Source organism: Leuresthes tenuis, unplaced genomic scaffold (genome assembly GCF_036924035.1).
Source record: "Leuresthes tenuis unplaced genomic scaffold, fLeuTen1.0.hap1 SCAF_21, whole genome shotgun sequence".
In the NCBI taxonomy this organism is placed as follows: domain Eukaryota; kingdom Metazoa; phylum Chordata; class Actinopteri; order Atheriniformes; family Atherinopsidae; genus Leuresthes; species Leuresthes tenuis.
In genome coordinates, this window is record NW_027325375.1 from 28,878,206 (window position 1) to 28,904,256 (window position 26,051).

Sequence of the window (26,051 nt, forward strand, 5' to 3'; positions counted from 1 at the left end):
GTGTAAACATTGTACCACACGATGGAGGTATTGAGGCCTTAGATTAGGTCCTTACTAAAGAAAACTCTTCAGGGATCCTTCAAGGCACTTTTTTCTTGAACTTATTAAATGCAACAACCAGTACATTTTCTAAAATTTGTATTTAGTCATCTATCTAATCTAATTAAGGCCTGAATGAGAATATTTTCCAAGTTTTTTCCGAGCTAAATGGAATAATTATTAAAAAACCTCAACATGTTTTTCAAGTCTTTTACTATTCATGAACATCATAACAAACAGATCAGTTTTGTAGATGTGTGGCTCATCGGTTGCTTAAACACAGATCTATTAAGATTAATTATGTTATAAAGAGCAGAATAAGATCATCCCTCATTATTAGAAATAGTCTTTGCTTTGCATTAGTCTAAAAGACAACATATGGATAGATAGATAGATAGATAGATAGATAGATAGATAGATAGATAGATAGATAGATAGATAGATAGATAGATAGATAGATAGATAGATAGATAGATAGATAGATAGATAGATAGATAGATAGATAGATAGATAGATAGATAGATAGATAGGTAGGTAGGTAGGTAGGTAGGTAGGTAGGTAGGTAGGTAGGTAGGTAGGTAGGTAGGTAGGTAGGTAGGTAGATAGATAGATAGATAGATAGATAGATAGATAGATAGATAGATAGATAGATAGATAGATAGATAGATAGATAGATAGATAGATAGATAGATAGATAGATAGATAGATAGATACAGTCATGTTTACCACCTCCAACAGCACCTCCTCCAACAGCTCAAACTATTTCACCTGTCCTGGCAGGTCGTTGTGGCTGTGGGAGTCAGTGTTACTGTTCATATGTGAAAGAGTCTTTGTTATAGCACGACAAACATGAGGCCGTGTTTTACTGAAGAACTCAGCTTGAAGAAGGCCTAAAGGCTGAAACGTTGATTAAGAGTAAACTAAAGCCATCAAAGTGTCCATGAACTGGAAAAATTGGGGGAAAAAGGTGACAGAATTGAACTTTTAACATAAAAACAGACAATTTTTTCAGAATTTTTCTGAGAAATATTTATTTAGATTTATTTAGATATTTCTATGTATACATTTTATAATAAAACTATAATCCAGTTGAATCTAGGGTACTATGTAAGAATATATATATATTCTTACGTTCATATGCATTAAGGCTGTTCTGGTGGAGTTTGTAAACCTTTGTAATGTTACTGTAAGAGATCTGTTGAGATCGTCCTGCTTAATGTTTCCAGAGGCAGTTGAAGAAAATCGCCATCGTGTTGCTCCATCTGTACATGTGCGTCCCTCTGAATCATTTCCACGAAAGGCCGAATCAAACGCCAACATCCTTTGTGTTTGTGCAGATAAAACGGTGGTTGCTGCTCGTCTTCTCGGACCCATGATGCTTTCTTTCTTCGCCCTTTTGCAGTCCTCGGTAACCAGCCCACCGTGGTTAATCACATCGAGCTGAGTTGCTTTGTTCTTACACTCATGAAGTCGGAGTAGCAGAATCCTTTCGGCTCTCTTACAACCTTCCTTGCAGACTCAGGGGTATCAGTCAGTGACACCGATGCACAACAAAGGCCCGTCAGTCCCAGCTTAAAAAGCATGTACGAAAACACTTTTTGTGTGAGCTTCTTCTTCTTTAACTCTTTAACTCGTCCTTTGCTGAGAACTCATTAGCTGCAACTCCATTCAGCAGTCCTGGAGGTGCTTCCCAAACTGAGAGAACCAAAGAAAAACAGGTTCCCTTTTCTCTACTTTCCTCTGAATGTGTGTGAATTCTGTAGGTTTTGTGAGGTGCTGGGTTACTCTGGGTTACTCTGGGTCCTTGTTGCACCTGGGCGGGGTTTGATTTCTGTCCTGAGGCCCACTGCTGTGTGTTATCTGCCCCCTCTGTCTTTCTACCTTCCCTTTTATAGAAACAGTGAACCCCCCCACCCCACCAATTGGCTGAAGTTAATCAAAAGTAACTATAAAAACAGACTTTTTCCATACTGGAACAGCTTTTCATCGTGTTTGTTCGCACTTACAAAGTTTCAGGGGACAAAAACTCGTCGCTGGAGGTCGTCTTTTCAGTAAAAAAAATGATCCCCCTACTTGAGACCTGCTGTGCCTTCGGTTCGATTCCCGCTCTCACTGCTCACAGATTGGTGCCCTGACAGCTGGAGGGGGGGCAGGTGCCCTTGAGCAAGGCTCCCCGGGCTCCAGTGAATAAGGCATCTGTCTCTATGAGTGTGTGACCCTGTGCGTGTGCGTGTTCCAACAACTTTCATCACTTTCACATGAACTCGTACAGAAAACCATCTTAATCAGTATAAGTCACAGAAATGGATTCAATGTCATTTGAATCTGTTTCTACGAATGTCACAGATTTCTATATTAAAGTAATGGGAAGCAAACCTAATGGAAAAGCTATAAAAACCTTGTAGTTTTCTGGGTTCAGTTACTTTCTTGGTGTTCCTGAAAGGCAAACCTTAACCCTCCTGCAAACTAAGTGAGCTAACTTTCGGTTACATGCTGCCATTCCGACATCTCGCCATTCCGACATGGGTCTCCAATTGTCGGAATGGCGACGCTTATTTTTTTTATCAAACGTCCCGTCATTCCGACACTTTTTTCCTCCTATGGTCAGAATGGCGGTATGTTTTTTGTTTTAACATACCGCCATTCCGACAGTTCCTTTTAATAGCCTATTTTTTCCCCAAAACATTTTGCACTAATGATATGCCGGCGCAAATACGCCCTAAAGTTTGGCGCACAAACTCTGCACATGCAGAGGCCACAGCCTTGCAAACAAACTTTAATAATCTATTATCAAATATAAAAATACAGGTATTAATGTAACTCTGGCGAGACTGAAACTGATTAAGCATGTCGGAATGGGTGTTGCCACCCTTAACTTTCGGTGTGTTAGTCTGATCTAACTCCACCACTGCTCTCCATCTTCGTGTCTATCTGTGTGAACACGAGCTGAAGCTTAAGCCCAAACACAAAAGCATGAATTTTTAAATCCTTTTTTATTTCATTTCGTCTCATCACAACAGCATCTCTGGTTTTCTAAATACTTCAACGCAGCAATTATGAAAACGGTCGACTTTCTGGGCTTTCCAGAAGCAACATTTAGCAAATATTCCCACTGTATTCACTACATAGTGCATGAACTTTTTATTTCTTTGTCCACTAAGTCCACATAGGTGCACATGTCAAATGGTACAAAAACCTCAGTTTTCTCATATTTTACATGAACAAATAAACAGGGGTGGTATAGGGACCACTCCACTGAACAAACTGTACAATTAAACAAAGTGATTACTGTAAAAAACATACTTAAGATGATGTAAAATTAAACATGACATAATGTGGATTTAAATGGGAATGTAAAGGGGAATACCAGTTCATGTAAAAGTTCTCATGGTATTCCAACAGTACACACATATTCAATGGGTTCAAGACAACAGTAATACCACTGAGATGTTTGAAACACACTCCCTTATTAGAGCAAACAGAAAAAAAACAGCTTGCTTGGGACCAGGGGTTCAAATTAAGATCAATGCATCGGGGATATCAATGAAAAAAAAACACAACAATTTATAATTTAAAGTTAAACCACAAAACAGATTAAAAAACAATAATTACAATAATGTTTAACTGATGAACCAACATTTTCTTGCCTGTTCTGGCTGCTTCTTAAAAGTGAACGGCAGCTGAAAGATGAGCGGACAATAATATGTTCTGTAAATTTCGTGTGAGCCACTGCTATGACGTGGCTCCTGAACCGTGATCTCAGGTCCACTGCAAACGCACACAGCGCCACCTCTGTACTGTGAGAGAGAAGTGTGCGTACGGCCTGTGTGCTGCACAGGGAGGGATAAACACGGCGGCGCACGGAGGTTACCGAGATCTGCGACGGGCGCACACATTCGGCCTGCGCGTGGCCACGAAGCCGTGCTTGCAGAAGCACTTAAATGAGCCCAATGTGTTCACACAGCGAGCGTTCTTGCAGGGATTGACGCGGGCGCCTCGCTCTCCACACTCATCAATGTCTGAAAAAATCCAAAACACAAACACTTATTGGTGAGAGTAAGTTGTTAAACATATGAAGCATCCATACACACCCTCCTTCTATCCTTAGATTTTACATATTAGGTCTTAGACATGAGTATGATTCACTCTGTTCAGCTCTCTTAAGGTCCCACCACAGGCTGAGGTCTGGACTCTGACTGGACCATTGCAACACCTTGATTCTTCTCTTTTTCACACATTCTGCTGTAGATCTGCTGCTGTGTTTGGGATCTTTGTCCTGTTGATGAGCCAGTTTCAGCCCAGCTTTAGCTGTGGGACAGATGGCCTCACATTTGACTCTAGAATACTTTGGTATCCAGAGGAGTTCATGGTGGACTCAATGACTGCAAGGTGCCCAGGTCCTGTGGCTGCAGAACCAGCCCAGATCATCAGCCCTCCACCACCGTGCTTGACAGCTGGTATGAGGTGTTTGTGCTGATATGCTGTGTTTGGTTTCCTCCAAACGTGCTGCTGTGCATTAGGACCAAACATCTCCACTTTGCTCTGGTCTGTCCAAAGGACATTGTTCCAGAAGTCTTGAGCTTTGTTCAGATGCAGCTTTGCAAACCTAAGCTGTGCTGCCATGTTCTTTTTGGTGAGACTTTCTCCTGCAGCCCTTCCAAACAAGCCATATTTATTCAGTCTTTTTCTAATTGTACTGCCATGAACTTTAACACTGTTAAACTGTTTAACTGTTAGTCTGAGGTGCAGCAGGTATAGAAAATGGAAAATGGATGATTGGATCTATGAATAATCTTTCTCTCTGTAGAATGATGGTCTCCCTAAAGTTTGGAAAGGGCCTTATAACCCTTCCCAGATTGACGGGCAGCAACAGCTGCTTCTCTAAGATCATTGCTGATGTCTTTCCTCCTTGGCATCGTGTTAACACACACCTGAATGCTGCAGAGCAGCAAACTGACAGAACTTCTGCTTTTATAGAGCTGCTCACACTTACTGATGATCAGTTAATCAAATGTATTTGATTAGCAGCACCTGGCTGCCTCTTACCCTCTTAATTCCCCTAGAAGCAGGAAGGATGTACTTAGTTTTTTACATTCTGCTTCTGCATTTCGTCTTAATCCCTGTTCAAAAGCCCCACATTGTTGTCAGTCTGAGGTTGTATAACCTTAAGAGCTGGTAGGAACCAGATGTTTTTTATTGCTATGTCTTGATATTTAAAACCTTAGAACTGGAGGAGGGTGCACTTTTTTTTACACGACTCTATTCATACAAGTATGCAAGTACATCTATTAAAAAAAATACATATTTCTGTATACTTAAGAAATACAAACCTGTACAACGGGCACGGGAGTGGTCTAACCTAAAGCCTTTGTTACATTCACACATGGTGCCCAGATAGGAACGTACACAGCGGCCGTTTGCACAGCTGCATTCGTCTGAATCCTCCTCTGAACTGTCACCTTTTTATAAACAAACAGAACAGAGAAAATGTGGGCCGAAAGACAAGCGAACAACACTCGGTTGAAGTCTCACAGACGTGTGCCTGGCATGGCCATAAAATGACAACAAAGTGCATGGTTTCACCTGGGTTGTAGTTGGCGAAAGCTGGCAGGAAATCTGGCTCCCCATCAGACTCGGTCTCAAGATGCATCTCACACAGGCGACTGAACATCTCTAAATACAAGAAATACACTTCTTTTTAGCTCAGAAGAAAACGTAAAGTGTAAGTAAGTAAGTAAGTAAGTGAGTAAGTAAGTAAGTGAGTAAGTAAGTAAGTGAGTAAGTAAGTGAGTAAGTAAGTAAGTGAGTAAGTAAGTAAGTGAGTAAGTAAGTGAGTGAGTAAGTAAGTAAGTAAGTAAGTGAGTGAGTAAGTAAGTAAGTAAGTAAGTAAGTAAGTAAGTAAGTAAGTAAGTAAGTAAGTAAGTGAGTGAGTGAGTGAGTGAGTGAGTGAGTGAGTGAGTGAGTGAGTGAGTAAGTAAGTAAGTAAGTGAGTAAGTAAGTAAGTAAGTAAGTAAGTAAGTAAGTAAGTAAGTAAGTAAGTAAGTAAGTAAGTAAGTAAGCTTTATTTGTACAGCGCCCTTCGCAGACCAGGGTCACAGAGCGCTTTACAGCAGAACAATAAAACAGGGAATACATGCAATTTTAAAAAGGCCAAGACAACTCAGTAACAATCATATCAGCCCAAAAACAACTAAACAAACCCTAAACAAATAAATAGGTCTTGAGTTGTCTTTTAAAGGAGTCAACAGACTCCATCGAACGCAGAGAGAGCGGAAGATCGTTCCAAAGCCTGGGAGCAACAGCTTGGGAGGATCGGTCTCCTCTGGTCCGGAAGTGATCAGGCTCAAATGATGTAACGATCAAAGTGCAGAACGGCGGCAAAGCTGCGAGTCAACATTCAGCTCACCCGAGTTTCTGGAAGGGCAGGTGTTACACTCAGGTCCCCAGCCACGACCGAAGTGACAGCAGCACTCTGAGTAGGTCACCACCATGTCATTCACAGGATCACTGCAAATGAGACCCTCATCGACCTGCACAAAGCACACATCCTTGTGCGCTGCAGTGCGATCTAGAACAGAAGAAAACAGAAGAAAAACGATTCTATTACAGGCTCCTTTAATGTGCAGAGCATCAGAAGTCATCATCAGAGAAGAAGAATGTTTGCTTGTGATGTTCTTGTATTCATAATGGTGCTTCAAAGTCTTTGAACCCTTTAGAATCGTTCATATTTCTGCTCAAAAAAAGGACCTAAGCCTCGACATGTTTGGGTCTGGTTTGCCACAACTAGGCCACAGTAATTTAATTAAATTTCAATCGCTCACCTCAGTAAATAAGAGAAACTATGTGATACTGTTGTCTAATGGGTCCTCTTCTGGAAATCTGAAAACTTTGAAACACCACTTCACTATAATGTAAAACCTCAAACATGTACAGTCTTAGTCTGAGAGGGAAATCTTCAGTTCCCAGTGTTTCAGAATACATGCTAAAATCAGCACACACTATGGTTGGGTTTAATGAAGTTAGGAAGCCTGTCCAAGCATCTGCAATATCAACCATAAGACATTAAAGAGTCTGTGTCATATTACAGAGAGTTTATACGTTTTTCAGCTCGCCGTAACATGCAGTTTACTCCCTCTGTTCAGTATAACATGCACCAGAATTAAACCAAGAATGCTGTTTGTAAAACAATGAACATCTGGGGTCTAACTCGTGGAAACATTTCCTAAGTTTAGACTTAAATAGCATCATAGAAATGGACTTTCAAGACACCGTGCTGTCACTTAGGTCATAAAAGATGCTGAGCATGAAAACCTTGCTAAAGCAGGGCCATAGATTTCCATCGTGTGTCTGTGGGTTTATACTGTTAATCTCAAATCAATTAAATCTGACGGGTAAGCCACAAAGTTCATTCCAGTCTGCTAAAGTCATGCATTTCAACTTATTGTCATGTGAAGAAGAAAGTGCTCCATTTTTTAATTCTAAGGTTTGTGTATCAGGACATATTTTATCCTACCAGGTATTAAAATGAGGTAACTTCAGATGAACAACAACAAAGTACATATTACACTAGTATCGTCGAGGTCAAGGTCAAGTCTGGGTAAATAGCACATTTACAACAACCCAAGCTGCTCAAAGTGCTGTACAGTCCAAAGATGATGTCAATATTCGGTTAATAAAAGCGGGTGAGAAACTAAGTACATCCTTACTGTGAGCACCTCCATAAAAGCAGAAGCATTCAGGTGGGTGTTCACACGATGCCAAGGAGGAAAGACACCAGCAATTATCTCAGAGAAGCAACTGTTGCTGCCCATCAATCCGAGAAAGGTTGTAAGACCATTTCCAAACTATTTCTAATCCATCAGTCTAAAGTGAGAAATATTCACAAATGGGAAATACTCCAGACAGCCGATAAAATTCAAGAAGTGGAGCATATTCACCCCAAGTTCAGCTACATCTCAGACTCTCCAGGCCTCAGTTAGCATGTTAAAGGTTAAAGGTCATGACAGCACAATTAGAAAAAGACTGCAATGGGAACATGACCCTGAGCACAGCTGCAGATCTACAGCAGAATGTGTGAAAAAGGAAAGAATCAAAGTGTTGCAATGGTCCAGTCAGAGTCCAGACCTCAGCCTGAGTGAAACGCTGTGGTGGGACCTTAAGAGAGCTGTGCATGAAACAGTCAATCACCTCAATGAGCTGAAGCAACGCTGGAGAGAATCAGAGCCTGATGACATCACACGGAAAAAAACAAACACCTGAAGTAAATGTTATCAGAGGATGTTCAACAAACGGCCCAATTATGGGGTGTGTTTATTTTCTTACACACTGCTTCTGAGTTTTAGCTTTGGTAAATGAATGATGGCACGGAGTAACATGTCACGTCTTGTTGTTCATCTGAGGTTGTATTTCCTTCATTTTAAGACCTGGTAAGCACCAGATATTTTCTCCTATTGTGTCCTGATACATGAAAGAATGTCGGCTTTTTCCCCTAAATATGTCTTTTTCATTTTACACATAACTTCTAGAACATCACATCTTCAACTTATGCAAAGTTCGTCACGCTTCATGCACACAAACTTTTAGTTTCTCTTCACCTGGCTTACTGAAAGGATCAATTTCACATCAGAGAGACGTTTGGTTTTGACACTAATATGCTTTAAGAGGTTCTCTGCATTACTTACATTTACTACTATCCAAACTGCACAGATTGTACTTGATAGTAAATAATGTTTGCAGGTAAGTACGATTAGGCAAACAGCTTATTTGTGTCAGTATGTTTCCATATTATATGATAATTATGAATAAATGAACAATACAGTGTCTGAAATTTGTCACATTTGTCCTGTAGCATTAAATAAAGATATGAAACCAGCCATATCACTTATATTCATAACTTGTAAACATAAGAATTACCGTAAACTATATAGCTTACATACATTATTATTACTAATAGTAACAATCTCCACTAAAATGAGCAGTTTTCAGATGCTGTCTGAGTCAGTTTTATCACTTACACACACAAAGGAGACATGAATTGCTTTTGGAAAATAAACATGCAGGAGAAACTACAAAAAAAGTGATTAGTTTTTCCTCCCACTGAACTACAAAAATGTCCAAAAAAACTGTTAAAATGTCTCTATAAAGCGGGCAAAAAGGGGAAATATTTTACCATAAAGCCAATACCGGCCACACATTGGGAGGAATCATAAAGGGCAACATTACTGGCAGATGTGGAGGGAAGCCAAAGCTAAATTTGAGCATTCAGGCTGAGGCGAGCTGATTTTACCCACCGTCATAGACGCACTGTTTCAGCGCTGCACTGAAGGTGAGGGGAGGGTCGCAAAAACAGTGAAAGGAGCCGGGCGTGTTCTCACACCTCCCATTCTTACAGTACGAGGGGTCCTGGCACTCATTCACATCTGCAAAGGGCACCACAGACACTGGTTACAGTATGAACATCTGCTTGGGGCCAGCGCTTAGTTTTATATTGCATCATGAAATTCAGAATAATTCAGTCCTGCTATAAATGCTCAATTTGGGATGTTTCCTGCACAGTTTTAAGTGTCTGTGTGATTGTGTGACAGATGTTTTTGTTCAATGCCGTGCCAGTTGTTGAGATTAACGTGGCGAGGTGTGCTTTCAATTTTTCAGTTCACCTCATTGTTTACAGGGCGTTGAATATTGATAACTCTGACACAGTCCCATCAAAAACTGAACATTTTTAGCTTAAAATGCAGCATTCATTGCAGTGATACCCTGCTGATTTATACAGTGATGTACATATGATTTATAAAGTGACAATGCTGCTGTGGCTGCCTCTTTGAATGTCTCATTTGGTTCTGTTCAACCATCAAGGTTCTGCTTATGACAGCATTCAGTCGTGCACAATACCGCAGCTGGTTTCTAGTAACACTACGCTGTGTCTTAAAGTTAAAATAAGAAACTTGGTTTCAGCTGGACTTCAGGCTGCCGAGATGTTTGCAAGCATCTTAAAAGGAAAGAGAAAGTGCTCCGTAGGCCAGTTAGTAGCTGTAATGTGTGGATAAAGTCTCTTTATGTTACTTCCTTCATGCTCTCTGAATTAAACCAAATATAGAGAAACAAGGATGAGGGTCTATTGAGCAGTAGGATAAGCTGAAAATAGATGTCACTGGGGTTTTCTAATGTGTCTATACATCCATAAACTCTACTTCCAAACAAGCTGTACAACATTCATTCATTCCTCAGAACTGACCTAATTCAAAACACAGACTACAGTGAAGGCCTTCTGAAAGTTAGAGGCTCAAACTGAAAGCATGCATCCAAATATATGTCTTACAAGGTCGATATTATCCATCCACCCATCCATTTCCACGTCATGGAAGCTTTCTCTGTTCTGATCTCCTCTATGTCAGTCTTTAACTAACTGCAGAGACTCTACAGGAGCTGCAGGTAGCTGGTTTCAGAGCCATCATGCAGCGGTTTCATGTGAAGATGCTTTCACCATTATTTCTGCTTGTGATACGAGTCTCAACCAAAAGCTTGTGAACTAAAAAGGAAGATTTACCAGCACTTGTGTCTTTTGGAAACAGTTTAAAACAGCCAGTGCCCCCAAACAGAGAGCAATGTCACCATTCTGAACCCAAAGCCCTCCAGTTTAAGCCCCCTAAAAGGTGTAATCCTCCCTTTTGCAGGACAGAATCACAGGCCCAAGATGTGGTAGATGCAATTTAACTGGATGAACAACCAGGTTTAGCAGAGTTCTCAACCAGAAAATAGCAAACCTAGACAGTATCAAGTATCAAGCAGAGACCAGCTGAAAGCCCAGTTCTTTCTTTTTAATCCATTCACTTCAGGAACTATACAGCTGTGACCTCCTGAAGTGGTGTGAGGCTAACAAGCAGCGCAGAACATGGATCTGTTTTCACATGAATCTGCACACAATTCCCCATGACTTTTCCTGAAGAGATTCTGTGTTTTCTGGTCACAATCAGTCTGAATATGAGCCTTAGTCCCAGCCCGAGAGTTTCTATGGATCCACTTTCTATCTTGACGATTCTACCAGCCCCTGTTGCAGAAAAACGTCCCCACAGAACGATGCTGCCACCGCCGTGTTTGACTCCATCGAAGGTATTACTGAGGTGATGCTCAGCTCTGAGTTTGCTGTAAATTGTATCTTATTTCGTCAGGTCACTCCCACATGATTATCTATCTGAACAAGGTCTTAATTTAGGCTGGGAAGCCAGTCCAAGGACGCGAGTTTGTAGTTTCATACTTCTTCCATTTTAAAATGATGGATGCCGCTGTGGCTTGGTGTCAAGAAGACGCTAATCCCAACATCTGTGAGACTTTTACAGTAATACAGGAGTATTGTCAATGCTACACTAACTATGGTATGTCCAGTGAATTTGGCACAGATGGACCCAAGTCAACTTATAAAAGCATCTCAAGGACCACAGGTAGAACACATCAGAAATGAGTCGTGAGAGTTGTGGTGTGACTCCAATGCAAGTCATTGCAAATCCATAAAACAGTCCAATAACTTGATTTTGCTTTGCCAAGGTGGAGACTTATGTGTAAACTTCAAGAAACTGACGTAAGCCTTCAAAGTACTAAATGGAACGGCTCCCATCTACTTGAATGCTCTCCCAAAGGCTGACGTCACGACTCGGTCGCTCCGGTCGCCTCGCAGCTCCTCCACCACGCTTAAAACAATCCAGACTCTGTTCATGTGTCGTGCCACGATGGTGGACCTACAGAGCGCTACCAGAACAGGGGCGTCCCTGTCTATCTTCAAGAAACTCCTGAAGACCCGGCTCTTCAGAGAGCATCTCCTACCCTGTACTTCCCTCTATGCCTGCACTCTGCCTCTCACAGACCCCGACTGGTGGCTTCCTTCTACCTAGCTTTTTGTTAGCTTTGATGTTAGCTGTAATGTTATATCCTCATTTGTAAGTCTGCTAAAACATAAACTTATGAGATTAAAATGATCACATTTCTTATGAGCTTGAATTAGAACAACATGTGAAAAACAAAACTGTCTGACATCTTCACATCAGTGCAGATTTTCTCCTATAGAGCACTATAGAGCCTTCATAAATAGACTATAACTATGTTTTTTCATCACATGGACAAAATGTCTATTCATATCCTGTATGAGTGGATAATGCAACTTACATGTTAACAGTTTGTCCATTTACTATCTGCAACTTGATTAAGAATCCAAGTTTCCTGTTGGTTTTCCTCACCGTGCACAAAGACACGATTCTTTGTGTGGTTAAGCTCAGACAGGTTGATAAAACATTGTTGCTGGACTATTTTCAGCCACAGTTCAACCACAGAAGTTTTCCTGAGGGATCAGGGACTTTTAGAGAGAGTCCTTGTCCTGAGTCCTGCATTTCCACCACAGTAACCGGGGGCTAAACATAGCTGTGGGGGTTATTTCACCCTTCAAAAAAAGCCTGGCTCTGAAGGTAGCTCTTTTGAGAGGACCAGTGCTCTCAGGGTGGGACTTTGAGCACCTAACTTACAGCATCTCATTTCTGCTTTTCTGTCTCAATCATCTCACAATCCAACACTGATGAAAAGGCTGTAAAATCTGTTTAATTTAAGGTATAAAACCTTTAAACTTGGCCACTCGTGTGGAAAAGATAGTGAAAGCTGTGGTGGTCGACAGAGAGAGAGACGTAAGGGATAGTTACGACAAAGCAGTGAATCGGAGAAATAAAACGCTTGTTTCACAGCCGTTACTCTCTAACGTATGAATAAAAACACTCACAGCTCAAGAGCCCTGGAGGAAGCTGTCACATTACAGATTAGCCCTGATGCAGGAGCTAAAAGGGACGTTGATTTTTCACACTTGTGTTCGAGACATTCTGCTGCCTCCAACCTTCTCTGTGGAGGATCATCGTACATGTAAGTTCGGCTGAATCCACTGCATAGACGTTGGCTTTAAGTTAACGGGGATTTTTGTCAGATGACGCTGCGGTAATAAAAACTGGATTTTATCAGAGCAGAAGTCTGGAAATACTTTACGCGACCACAAGTTGTAATGGAGTCTTTATCGGCTGACAAATGAAAGGATTGAGAGCAGCTTTAATGGGAATCTGACTTACACTTTAAGTGCATATCAAGTGTAAACCTACATTAAATGTATATTCAGTTTCTTGACAATACTCCTTGTATTAAGTACTAATGGTCTAAATGCGGCTGCTGTTAGCAGAGTATCAAACTTCTTTCTCAGCTTGTCAAATTGCCCCCCCACTGGCTGTCAGGTGTAGCTGTTGTCGAGGGTCTGCACTCACCGGCCTGCTCCTCCGGGGTTATGCAACTGTTTCGGTCAATGGCCAGGGTCCAGGGTGGAGTGCAAACGCAGTAGTATGACCCAAAAGTGTCCACACATAAACCATTTTTACAGTTTTCTGGGTCCTCGCATTCATTCACATCTGTGTAACAAAAACATCAGTGTTCATGGTTAAATCCCACCAGCAGCTGCTGTATGAGCGAGCCGTTTAAGCTCAGAGAAAAGAGCTTACAGACCTGCTACTGTGGCCATCACACACTTCTTCTTGTTGGAGTCTGGGGTCCAGGGCCGGTTACAGATGCAGTAGAAGGACCCTTCAGTGTTGACGCACTGACCATTAGTACACAGAGACTCGTCATGGCATTCGTTCACATCTGAGGGAGAACATACGACCACAAAACCAGAATCTGTTACCAAACATTTACAAAACCTAACATACAGCAGAGCATTAGCTCCTATTTTGAGTTGTGTACCAGAGCGCTTACCGATGCACTCGAGAAGGTTGCCATCGTAGTAGAAGCCTTGTTGACAGTAGCACTCGTAGCCTGGCATCGTGTTCTCGCAGCGCCCCTTCTTACAGATCTCCTCGGCAAACAAAGAGCACTCGTCAATATCTGCAAAGAACAAACAAAAGGACAAACTGCTTTTGTAAGCATGAGCTAACATCAATATCTTTGGATAACGATAAGTACAAAGGTTTTAAAGGTGCTACTGCTACTTTGGGTTGGTTTAATATCTGAGTACAGCTGTATCTATATGGTCTTTAACCACTGTGTGGCCTTAATGTGCAGCATCTGATTGCTGTTAGTGACGTTACACAACATGTACCGTGGTAGGCAGGCAGCCTGTACTGGAATCCTTCCTCATAGTAGAGGCCTTGCCCATTTGGACACAGGGAGTGGAACTCAGCTGGGTTAGAGAAGACAGGAGTTCAATAAACAGTACATAAAAAGGACAGGAGAACGATAGCTAAAACGACAAAGACTGATCATTCACTGAATGCAAATGAGAGCTCACTTGCATTTGTGTTGACGGTGCAGTGCAAACATACCTGAGTGAGAGACGGGGCAGGGGTAGATCTCACAGTGATCTCCCCAGCCCACTCCGATGGAGCAGCAGCACTCCTGCTTGGTGACGTTGATGGCCAGGACACTGTCGCAGAACACAGTGTCATCGAGGTTCAGGTAGCACTCTTTCTTCTCATCTGTCGGCACTCGAACTACTGCAGGACAAACCCAGATGGAGATGTAACAAAAGCGCTTAATGAGCACAGGATCCCGTGATTCAACTGGACTTTAGCTGGTCTGTTAATCTTAATGCTCTAATGTGTTTGATGATGGTCTGGATTTCAGGCTTTTGTAGTTTAGCAGCACACAGGAGTTAAACATCGAAGTCAAGTTTAACGTATGTATGAAACACATTTAAAAACAACTGCCGCCGACCAAAGAGCTGCAGACTAAAGACGAATAAACACAAAAATTAATCACTGATAAAATAACAACACTGACTCTCACACTGAACTAAAAGCTAAGGCACAAAAAACGGATTTTAAGACAAGATCTAAGTCTGCAGTGGCAGTTATTCTAAATCTCAGTCTTCTCTGTGTGCCAGCCTGATCCTGGGGACAGCTGGAGGCATGTAGGCTGGGAAGAAGTCAGAAATATAAGTACAAACCCCATAAAGTGCCTTATTAAAACCTTAAAATCGATCCTAAAATGTACAGAGACACAAATACAGAGGGCATGTGCTCACTCCTCTATGATTGCATCATAAACTCAGAAGGAAGGACTTGACCTTGTATACAAGCCTCAGTTTAAAGAAACTTCCTGTTTTTTACCACTATGTTAACCAATTGTCATAATAACTATCAAACAAGAAGCAATACTTCCTCAGAAGAGGGCCGAGGGGGAGCATGTAAAGGGCCCCGAGTATAGGAGCCCGGGGGACTCCACGAGAGATGGGGACTGAGGAAGAAACTGAGTCAACCAATTTCTGGCATGACCCGAACCAATCAAATGCAGCGCCTTCAACGCTGACACAGGGCTCCAGGTGAGGGACACCGAATGCACTGGAATACATGTTGTGTGACACCATAGCAGGCTTACCCTCGCAGTAGTGTCCGTCCTCTGAGAGGACGTAACCGTGATTGCAGACACACACATACGAGCCTGGTCTGTTCTCACAAAAGCCGAAGGGCTGGCAGAGACTTCTGTCGGTGGCACATTCGTCTATGTCTGAAAGGGAGATCACACAGTCTGCTCTGAGCATTTGTTTCCATCTAAACACCATCTGAGAAACATTTCATTATCGGTGTCTTTAACCCACAGATGAAAACCAAACTCTCCCATCATAATGTCACACAAGGTAGATGCATCAGGGGAGAATTAATGAACAAAATATGATAAAAACATAGGGGAAACCATTGAAATGATAAAGAAACAGTATTCTTAATTAACTGTAACAGAATAAATTTTTCCCAAACCTTCAGCAATATATAAAAATCTGAATTAATCAAGATAAAAGGAAAATGAAGCTTCTGCACATGAGGTCTCTACAGTAGAGACTGACCTTGGCATTCCCTGCCTCCGACCAGAGTGTAGCCCTTCTGGCACTCACAGTGGTATGAGCCCATGTTGTTAATGCAACGGCCCCGCACACAGTTTGATGGCGTCTTACACTCATTGATATCTAAATGGAAGGAAAAATGTACAGATTATTGTGAGAAATCACAGATCTGAAAGCTAAACTAACGTTAACCTAAATTAAACCGACCATCCAGGGAGTTTAATGTGTTAATCACATTTTTTCCCATCAGACTCAGGGTTTATTAAGTTATAAATAACAATGTGACGTAATATAGAGTAATGAACGTATGAAAGCTCAACAAAGAACTAAAAACATTGTATTTCTATCAGATAAAACACCACTTCCTCCAGAAAATTGCACCAATATACAAATACTTTGATGTTATCATGCTTATTCGTTTAATATTTGATAGCCCACCCTTAAAAATAACTACTTCTCTTATACCTCTGTCTGACTATCACTGGGTACTTCTTAAGCTAAGCTTTGGATCGTTGCTCTGCTGTCAGACTCATGATCTCTGATGGAGATCCTACGTAGCGTCCTAATATATTTGGAAGTCTTCAGAGCTCATAACACACGTTTAAAACATCCAGTGCCTGAAACAACAAAGCAATCCCAAAACATTCCACCACTGTAGCGATGGTGCTTTGCCCAGAAAGCTGTGTTTTAGTTTAATCTGTACACAGGAGATTCTCCCGGAAGGATTTTGGCTTCTTAAGGTAAGTTGTGGCAGACTCTGAACTGGCTTTTCTGTATCTCGGTCGCCATGGTTCCTCTGCCATAGGATTCCTTTTCATTCAGATGGCGACAAATAGAGAAAAGTGGCATCTTGTGCCTGCAAGTCAGCTTGAATTAGTTTGGAAGTTGATCGATGGTGTTCATCCACCATTTGAACAATTCTTTCATCCACGGAGGTTAGCTTTTGGTTCTTAAATCCTCTGCTCTTCTTTTCTTCCTCCATCCTCAGTGAATTTGTGATTGCAACAGTTTTCTGTGAGAAGTGGTGTGTTTATATTTCCTGTTAAATCAGGGATGTCCACATCTGGTCCCCGAGGGCCGCTGTCCTGCAGGCTCAGATGTTTCCCTGCTTCAACACACCTGATTCAGATCAATGCATCAATAGCAGGCTTGTGCAGAACTTAACAATCTTTTAAAGAGATCCATTTCATCTGAATCAGGTGTGCTGAAGCAGGGAAACATCTAAAATCTGCAGGAGAGCTGCTTTAAATGAATGGTTCCCTGAGGCCTTCACACCTTCACAGTGGCTGCCCTCCTGTGTGCGCTGGTATCCCGGGTAGCACTGGCACTTGAAGGAGCCGTCCGTGTTGATGCAGCGGCCATTAGCGCACAGCCGAACATCCGCACACTCGTCAATGTCTGTTTGGAAGAAATTGCTTTAATGTAATAATTCAAATCTGCAAAAAGACATCCATCCGTGTGTATGTGATGTTGGGGGGGAGGTGCTCATCATTTACCACTGCAACTTTTGCTGTCTGCAGAATGGAGGAAGCCCTCGTTGCACAGGCAGCGGTAAGTACCGGGAAGGTTCTCACAGCGCCCGTTTGGACAGATGCCGGGTTTCTGACATTCATTAATATCTGGTGTTAAACGAAGGAGAGATTAAACTCATGCAAGATTTGTTATTTTGGACCAAACTCACATGAACTGTCTCCAAGAAACCTTTTTTCCCCCCAGAAACTAAGTCTAGCTGCCATCTGTTTTTATCATCAACGCAGGACAGATTCACGACACACAATATATTTCACATTACTTTAGTACTCATATCTATCTCCTCACCGTACCAAATGGACTTTTATTTCTTTTGGAAGTAAAGCTAATAAACTTGTGTTTTACTCACCGTAGCAGGTTCCAGCATGGGCCTCGTGACCAGGCAAGCAGGGAACACACTCATACGAGCCTGGTGTGTTTTCACACTGCTCATTGGGACAAGTGTCAGGATTCAGACACTCGTTGATGTCTGGAATGAACAAGAAAAGGTTTCACACCGCTGCTGAATGTTCAGATTTATAGATATATTCACAAAGTCCTCTTGTGTGTTAAACCCTTTATGACCTGGAGCAACAGATACATCTTTGTTTCACTCTTTCAACCCATTTCAAATAGTTTTTATTTCATGTTTCTAGTATCTTCAGGGGCAGAGAAATAAAAGGATCGTTTTGAGTTTTCCAGAAAACCCTCAGCTTTTACAAGGCTGTTTTAAACAAAGCCTTCGGTTTAAGTGGGCTAAAGTCATAATAATCAGTGTCTTTGTACCTTCACAGGCTCGATGACGGTGGGATATGCTCATAAAGCCGCTGTGGCATTCACATTTATATGAGCCAGGCAGGTTTCGACAGTTGCCTCCCACACCACATATGTCTGGGTCGGCGCACTCATTCATATCTGCAAAACACAGAGATGAGAGGAAATGCTGTGTCTGATAGCCCGTGGGAGAAGAAAACATTTCAACCTAGCAATCACTCAGTCCAACTCACCTACGCACTTGAGTCTTCCATGCTGCACCATGTGTTTATAGCCTGGGCGACAATAGCATTTGTACGCTCCTTCTATGTTGATGCAGCGGCCTCTGCCGTGGCCGCATGGCTCTGACTCACACTCGTTATCATCTGTTCAATAAAGTCACACAATGAAAACAGTGCCGATTAGTGCATATGAACAGCTGAAGGCTGTAGATAACAAAGAGCTGGAATTTCAGTGTCAGTTTGGATAATAACTGCATATGTCACGTCTAAGCTCAGACTCTCACATCCCTGCAGTCCTGACGCTGACTCAGCTGCTTTGGCACCTGCCTGACATATGAACAGTGCTGAGTTTTTTCATTTCAGGTCTGCAATGCATTCCCCTGTGTGTGGTTGTTTGTCTCGTTTGTCTCTATGTGCCCCTGTGATGGACTGGTGACCTGTCCAGGTAACCGCTGGGATAGGCCCCAGCCCCCCCGCGACCCGACCGACGGATTAAGCTGTATAGAAAATGGATGGATGGATGGTTATTGGCAGGAGGATCTCCAGTCCATCCATCCATTTTCTATACCCGCTTATTTAAAGCTCATTTACACCAGCGATGGCAGCATTAATGCAGAAAGCTTCCCTGAAATTTAACACCAATATATGTTGCCCTCAAGACGTTATCTTTTCCAGGGACATGCATGCATTTTTAAACAATGCAAAACCACATACAGCCATTTTTCAGAGGCATGACTGAGGAAAAAGAGGGTACTGGACTGGTCAGCCTGCAGTCCAAACACATCCCCAGTACAGACTGTGTGTGTTTGCAGGGAGAATGGAACAAAATAACAACTGAATATGAGAAAAAAAACTAAGCTGCACAGTCCCAACTTGTCTTTAAATGTGCTGCAGGCCTGAAATGCAAGAATGGATGCATAGCAACGAATGAAAAACAAGAAATATCCTGTTTGTGCTGTTTGCAATGAAAAAAAAGTCGAAGTAAAAGTAAGAGTCGCTCCATGTCATTTTGTTTTTGTTTAAATTTTCCATATTGTTTCCATATATTTTACAACTTTTGCTGAGTTGGGGTCATAAAATGAGAATGAGTCTTTACAGTCGAGCCATAAAGAATGATTTGATCACTTGTTGTTACTATTTCAGTGTCGATGCTGAGGCAGAACTCATCCATTAACATTGTTTTTGGGAAATAATGAGAACATTCAGTGGCAGGAGGCAGGTTTTCATCACAATGAGGGGAAAGGTTTGCCTGAAACAAACTTTGTTTACGTGAGGCGACAGTCAAACAAAAGAAACCATATGAAATATCCATATAAATGCTGTCTCTGCCCCTGTCTCTTACCTTCACAGATATTCCTCAGTGGGCTGAGATGGTAGCCAGGGTGACAGTGACAGATGCGGCCATTCGGGCTGTTCTCACACTCTCCGTGACCACAAATGTTTCTGCTCAGCCCACATTCATCTGTCTCTGCTTCAAGGAGGGAATAAACAGGACACCAGTGTCACACTTATATGAGCCTCTGTACAGAGACACATATGCCTCTGCAGTATATGATTAGCTCAAATGTTTTGGCATAAAGACCATGTTCACACCACTTTAGATTTCAAAATGCTTTCCACCTTTTACTGTCCAAACATGTCAGAAAGGAAACTGCTATGGGAGAGAAGGTGGACTGAATATCTTAAGGGAAAACAATCAAACGAGACAGAATCAGAGTCGAAAAGCACATGAATCACAAAGAGTAGGTCTCATCTACACTTTATCACTTATATCTTGTTGCTGATGTCTTTGGAAAAACCTTTTTTCTTTTCATGGAATTGCATCATGCTGCTTAATTCTCGTTGTCAGCACAAAGAGAATAAATCCATAACTGCAACTTCCATAAAAAAAAAGAAAGAATGAGTGTGAACATAGCCTTAAGGCTGGTTCATGCTTCACGGTTGATTGCACACGACATGCAGGGTGCCCAAAAGCATCAGTTAATCATTTCAAAAAGAAAAAGCATGCAAAAGACTTGATTTAGTGTTGAACTCCAACTAATTTCTACCTATTTCTACCACCATGAATTGTCCCAAGTGTTGAAAATGTGTCGTCACTCTTGTGTTACTCCGTGGAGAAAGTCAACATGTCATTTGCGAGAGGCGGACCCAAAGCTCACTACAAAATCTTCTCTCACTGGGAGACGTGGAGAGCTGGATTTCCCATTTCGGAGGTGCATGAAACACGAACCAGCATTTACAAACGCAACTCTTTGCGAGGTGAAAAGCAGAATTTGTGTGAAACTCACGGAAGACTCTTATCTGTGTTTCGAAGGGGTCATTGCCTGGGTTCATTCGGATGATTGTTGGAGGGGTGGGTTTAACAACTGTGGATCCAACAGAGGAGAAATGAAGTGGACAGACTTTAGGAGGAACTATGACATGTTGAACTTTAGTCCTGATATTTTAGTCTTAACCCCACACTTTTCTGCCAGTTAGCAGCAAAAAAGGGAAATTTTCCCTTTTATTGTGCCTTCTGAAGAACATTTAGCAACACGAGAGATTAAATGATCATTTGGGATTATTTGAGTGCGGGAGAAGGTGCGTTTTTACCAGGCACACGAGGACTGCTGGTGTTGGAGTGAGTCTGCACAGTGTGTGTCTCTGCAGGCTTCTCCTGGATTAAAGCAAAAAAAATTATCTCACAACACCAAAAATAAACAGATATTACTATTAAAAGAAGAAGAGTCTTACCACCCGCTCTTGATCTGAAAAGCAAAATGACAGAAAGGAATTAAAACGAATAACGCATGCTAATGGCTTACAAATAGAAGTGTTGGTTTTTCTTTGAGGTGTTCAAGGACTCACCTTCTTTGTCGTAACTGTGGGAAAAGATGATGGGAGGGAAAGCCACGGTCTCAGTTATACTTTGGAGGAAGTATCCCTTCCCAGCAGGACAGATCTGAGTGAAGGCCACTCAATACCACACGGAAAAAGAGAAGATGATCTCATTGTTACTTTATTTTACTTTGTTAAAGTCCAACATGCTGCAGAAACACACACTTTTTAACTTTTCGTGTTCACTGTCTTTATTTCTATCTAAAGGGCCAAAAAAACATGTGAAAAAGAAAACGTTTTCAAACAAAATGTAATCAAGACTTTACTAGGTTTAAAATTTAAGCAAATACAACCACAGATTGTGTTATTTTCTATCCAACCAAAGAAATGAACCAAAATGTCGAAGCTTACTATTTCCATAGAAATGAAGCAGCTTAGGAGCAGCCAGGTGCTGCAGATTCATTCCACTTGATTAACTGATCATCGTCAAGTGTGAGCAGCTCTATAAAAGCACAAGTTTTGCCGGTTTGCTGCTCTGGAGCATTCAGGTGTTTCGTTAACACAATGCCAAGGAGGAAAGACAATGTCGCTTCACATCAATGTGAGAAGATTTATACGGACACTTCAAAACTATTTTGAGTCCATCGTGCTACAGCGAGAATGATTCACAACTTTTAAGACAGTTGCTAATCTGTGAATTAAATGAAGGTCAAATTAATTAAATCCAAGGTCAAAAAACCCAGGCTACATCTCAGACTCTGCAGGCCTCAGTTGGCATGTTAAATGTTAAAGTTCATCATAGTAAAGATAAGAAAAGACTGAACAAGTATGACTTGTTTGGAAGAGTTTCAGGAGGAAAACGCTTCTGTCTGAATGGAGAAAGTCTATTTAAAAAGAACCCGGCAGACCAAAAGACTTCTGGACAGACCAGAGCAAAGTGGAGATGTTTGGTCCTAATGCACAGCAGCACGTTTGGAGGAAACCAAACACAGCATATCAGCACAAACACCTCATACCAGCTGTCAAGCACGGTGGTGGAGGGCTGATGATCTGGGCTGGTTCTGCAGCCACAGGACCTGGGCACCTTGCAGTCATTGAGTCCACCATGAACTCCTCTGGATACCAAAGTATTCTAGAGTCAAATGTGAGGCCATCTGTCCCACAGCTAAAGCTGGGCTGAAACTGGCTCATCAACAAGACAAAGATCCCAAAGCAGCAGCAGATCTATGATGAGGCAACATTCTAGGATGCAGGATTTTTTTCATCATGTCTCGATACATAAAACCAAAGAATTGACTGGTGTCTTTTTCACATGACTGTGCATAAAGAAGAAAATAAATCAAACAGCCTTTGAAAGATATTTACCTTCATCCTGCCTAACAAACTGTCAAATCATATATTATCAACACTTAGCTGCAAGAAGCATAAGGAAGTCAAGTTTCCCTGTCACCATGGCAGAGTTTTTAGTTTGGAATCAGGAAAACTTTCCATTTAAAAAAGATCAGTTCACTGAAAACACTTTCCAACAGTAGCACACATGAACTACTGATAAACATGGTCTTTAGAAATGAAAGGTGAGCAGCAGAAGAACAAAATAAAGATCTTAGGAACATATCAAATGGAATTAATGATCAGACTGATGATTGAATATGAACTGGAGAATTCCCACGTTACACGAGTGATAAAATGTGCTTACATGCAGATAAATGTCCCCGTTACATAACAGAACATAATGTCCAAGGCAGGATGAGTTGAAGCATGTTATTACTGACTGATTTGTTCTTTGAAAATCACTCACCTGTGCCCACCTGAGGACATCTTTCACAATTACGGCCCCAGGCTTTTCCCACCGTGCAGCAGCACATCTCCTGGGTGATTCTGGTGAGCAGAGGGTGCTCGCAGCCCCTGGCCTCGGATACCAACAGGAAGCACTGACCCTGCTCAGCCGGAGAGTCTTAACACAGGACGCACCAATAAATGTCTCAGTTTGGAAGGAAAACAACATTTTATTTCAATGGACATGCAATGAACGGGTCTCTGACTCACCGACACATCGATTCCTCTCCGAGACAAAGCCGGACTTGCAGGAACATTTGAAACTGCCCAGTGTGTTGAGACAATCTTCGTTTTTGTGACAGACGCCCTGCATGGAGCACTCGTTGATGTCTTCAAGGTTGGGAGGAGGGATAAAGGGACATGAATGCAATAGAGCAGCTTTAACACAAAAAACTTTCATTTAAAGCTGAATAATGGTCAAAACGTTGAGTCTTGCCAGTGTTACCTTGACAGTGAGTGTCATTGAATCTTTGATAGCCTTGTGGACAGGTGGAGCCATACTCCTCCACAATGGTCTTTTTGACTGATGCATCTGAAGGAGGTGAAAAGACAGAGTGGGGGGGGGCATCAGTGTATGTAGTGCAGGTGGATGAAACAAAATACAATAAAACTGTAAAATCCTTTAACATAAAGCTGTTTTTCTGAGAAATTCAGAGGAACCTCCACAGCTCTGACCTTAAAATCAAACATGGCTGTCCAGAGCATAAAAGTAATAAACTGCTTCTTAGCAACTCCAGTCAGTTTGTGCCATTAAATCAGTTGTATGCAGACTGTGTTTGTATGTGTATAATCTCATGTTATCTACATTTAATGCTAATTGTTAGCCTGGTCAGTGATCCTACTTTGCTTTACGCCTTCATTCCCGGCTCAGAGTACCGACTTCCACAGCAGGAGGAGCGCAGCATAATCATATTAATTCAAACGCCTACTGCAACATTGACCGGTGACAATTTAGGCTGTGAAAAGGGAATAATTTCAAGCTCAAATTTTAAAAGCATGTGGAAACATGTTCAACAACAACCTTCAAGAGTCACTGAATCCACTAACGCTGCGGTTTTTGAATCTTTATGATCCACATGAAGGTCAAACAGCTACTGGCTGAGTGTCGAGGTGTAAAAACTTAGTGAGGTTTGAACTTTTCTCTTCTCATGCATATCTGCATCCAGCACTTTCCACCTGTGCATTCACAAGACACCGTCAAAGCTTCGGGGAAACGCCTGAGCAGAAGTGGGAATATCCGATTTTTGAATTGTACATTTAAATGCACCATGACAGTTCTGCTTTTGATCTCATCTGAAGCCTGATGAGTGAGTGAACCTTTGAGGGAGTACTAGTTAGAGAACCTTTGTATTATTATTATTTCTAAGTGGGGTTGTGTGTCAGCTTCTCAGAACGGGTTTGCAAACAAAGCTTTTTACCACCTTAAACAACTTAAACCTACAAAATGTCATTCTGATCAGTGCACTGATCGGTTCTGCATCAGATAGTCGTTTACTTTGTCGCTATAATTGTAGAACAGTGTGAGGCAAAGTGGCGCTCACCCATCAAGGAACCCTCTTATTCTCCGATCTCTGAATGCTCTGACCGTTGTCTGCTTCAGATAAGACAATGATTACTCATAAGTAGCACACACAACCCCGCTCGAACAAATTAAATACATTTTCCTTTAAATGGAAACACTTACAACTCTCTTATGTCGGTGCAAAGAAATTTAGCATTAGCTTAGCATTAAGCTAGCTAATTCTGTCCAAAGTTAACATTCATATTATGCTGCTTTTTTTCTCTTCCGTTAATCATCTATATTTCCACATAGCAAATGTGCATAATATCATTATTTTGGCAAGTTTGAAATGCCTCAAAGAAATGACGAGCAGCCGCCTGACACTTCATCATTTCTGATCAATCATCTGATCAATGCAAGAAAACTGAGATTTAAAGAGACAGGAGCTAAAACAGAGCATTTCATACAGAAAGGTACAGGAAGTGCTGCAGCAATGTGATGTGTTCAAGTTACCTGCTAAAGAATTCATTATGGAAATAACATGAGCCCTCAAAAATCTTTTGGATGCATAATCAATCGTTTGTGTCTCCTTACTGTCACTTAAACAAAAACAGACGTCTAAGGCTCACTAATTTATTCCTTATATGTAATTTGGCCTTCACCTGGGGCCTAATCAAAGATTTTGCTACTACAAAACCAACTTATTTTAGACGTTTCTATGTCATATTACCATGAACAGCTGCTGTTTTGACTGTTTTGACCCACTTTTAGGGTTGAACAAAGTTTCTTTTCTTCTCTAACTGCAGCTTTAATTCAACACAGCGTGGTCTTTGGTGAGGTTTGAACAAATGAAAGACCAGAAATGTTGCCTCAAACTACATTTCTTTGTTCCTATTCTGAACCCCTAACCCAGAAGAGCGCTTTGTCTTCCAGGAGGGAGCGAAAACACGTGAGGCAGCTTTATTACAGAGCTGTGGGAACGCTACACATCGTGAAAGCAGGTTAAGAAGAAAAAAGGGAAGTTCAGAGGATTATCTGTGCTATTTTCATGAAAAAGGAGGAGCTTCACAATAGACACATGCGTAAGAAAGTGACAGGCGAGGACCTTGTCTTCTACAGACTAACCAGACGTACAGTATCAGGTTTTGTCAAAGGCTGCATTGTCTGAGCCAGAACTGAAAGATGGAATAATAGCAGAGTGGAAAAATGTGAGTAGCCAAGATTTTTCTTGAAATTCAATCTTCATGACAGTCCTGCACTGGGCAGGCCCATAGGAACATGCTCAAGTAGAGGCTTATTTTCCACTTTTTCTGCCTCTGTCTCACTGTCACATCATTTCTTACATTTTCTCCCTCCCAGCACAATCCTTACTGCTAACTTTCATGCACACATTCAAACTATTTTTATAGGACTGTGAAGCGATTATTTCAATCCAGGGGGAATAATTTGATAGCGTAGTAGAAGATATAAATATGTAGACACGCCCGACATTTTTTGGCTGAATAAT

The 26,051-nt window shown here is 41.6% G+C and overlaps 1 protein-coding gene across 1 annotated transcript in view; it reads right to left on the reverse strand.

Moving 5' to 3' along the window:
• Positions 1-3,015: 3,015 nt before the first annotated feature.
• The window catches only part of ltbp3 (latent transforming growth factor beta binding protein 3), a 38,958-nt gene continuing 15,922 nt past the window's right edge, over positions 3,016-26,051 (reverse strand). The window contains exons 5-28 of the mRNA XM_072374429.1: positions 23,489-23,575; positions 23,254-23,373; positions 23,006-23,161; positions 21,195-21,345; positions 20,983-21,137; positions 20,679-20,756; positions 19,733-19,861; positions 18,403-18,534; positions 18,182-18,310; positions 17,766-17,885; positions 17,383-17,505; positions 17,162-17,284; positions 15,890-16,009; positions 15,427-15,555; positions 14,373-14,543; positions 14,150-14,230; positions 13,807-13,935; positions 13,558-13,695; positions 13,323-13,463; positions 9,330-9,458; positions 6,446-6,607; positions 5,623-5,712; positions 5,370-5,498; positions 3,016-4,058 (exon numbers count right to left, since the gene is read on the reverse strand). Coding sequence (XP_072230530.1) covers positions 3,907-4,058; positions 5,370-5,498; positions 5,623-5,712; positions 6,446-6,607; positions 9,330-9,458; positions 13,323-13,463; positions 13,558-13,695; positions 13,807-13,935; positions 14,150-14,230; positions 14,373-14,543; positions 15,427-15,555; positions 15,890-16,009; positions 17,162-17,284; positions 17,383-17,505; positions 17,766-17,885; positions 18,182-18,310; positions 18,403-18,534; positions 19,733-19,861; positions 20,679-20,756; positions 20,983-21,137; positions 21,195-21,345; positions 23,006-23,161; positions 23,254-23,373; positions 23,489-23,575 — 3,074 coding nt within the window. The 3' untranslated portion in view covers positions 3,016-3,906. The remainder of the gene's footprint in view (positions 4,059-5,369; positions 5,499-5,622; positions 5,713-6,445; positions 6,608-9,329; positions 9,459-13,322; positions 13,464-13,557; positions 13,696-13,806; positions 13,936-14,149; positions 14,231-14,372; positions 14,544-15,426; positions 15,556-15,889; positions 16,010-17,161; positions 17,285-17,382; positions 17,506-17,765; positions 17,886-18,181; positions 18,311-18,402; positions 18,535-19,732; positions 19,862-20,678; positions 20,757-20,982; positions 21,138-21,194; positions 21,346-23,005; positions 23,162-23,253; positions 23,374-23,488; positions 23,576-26,051) is intronic.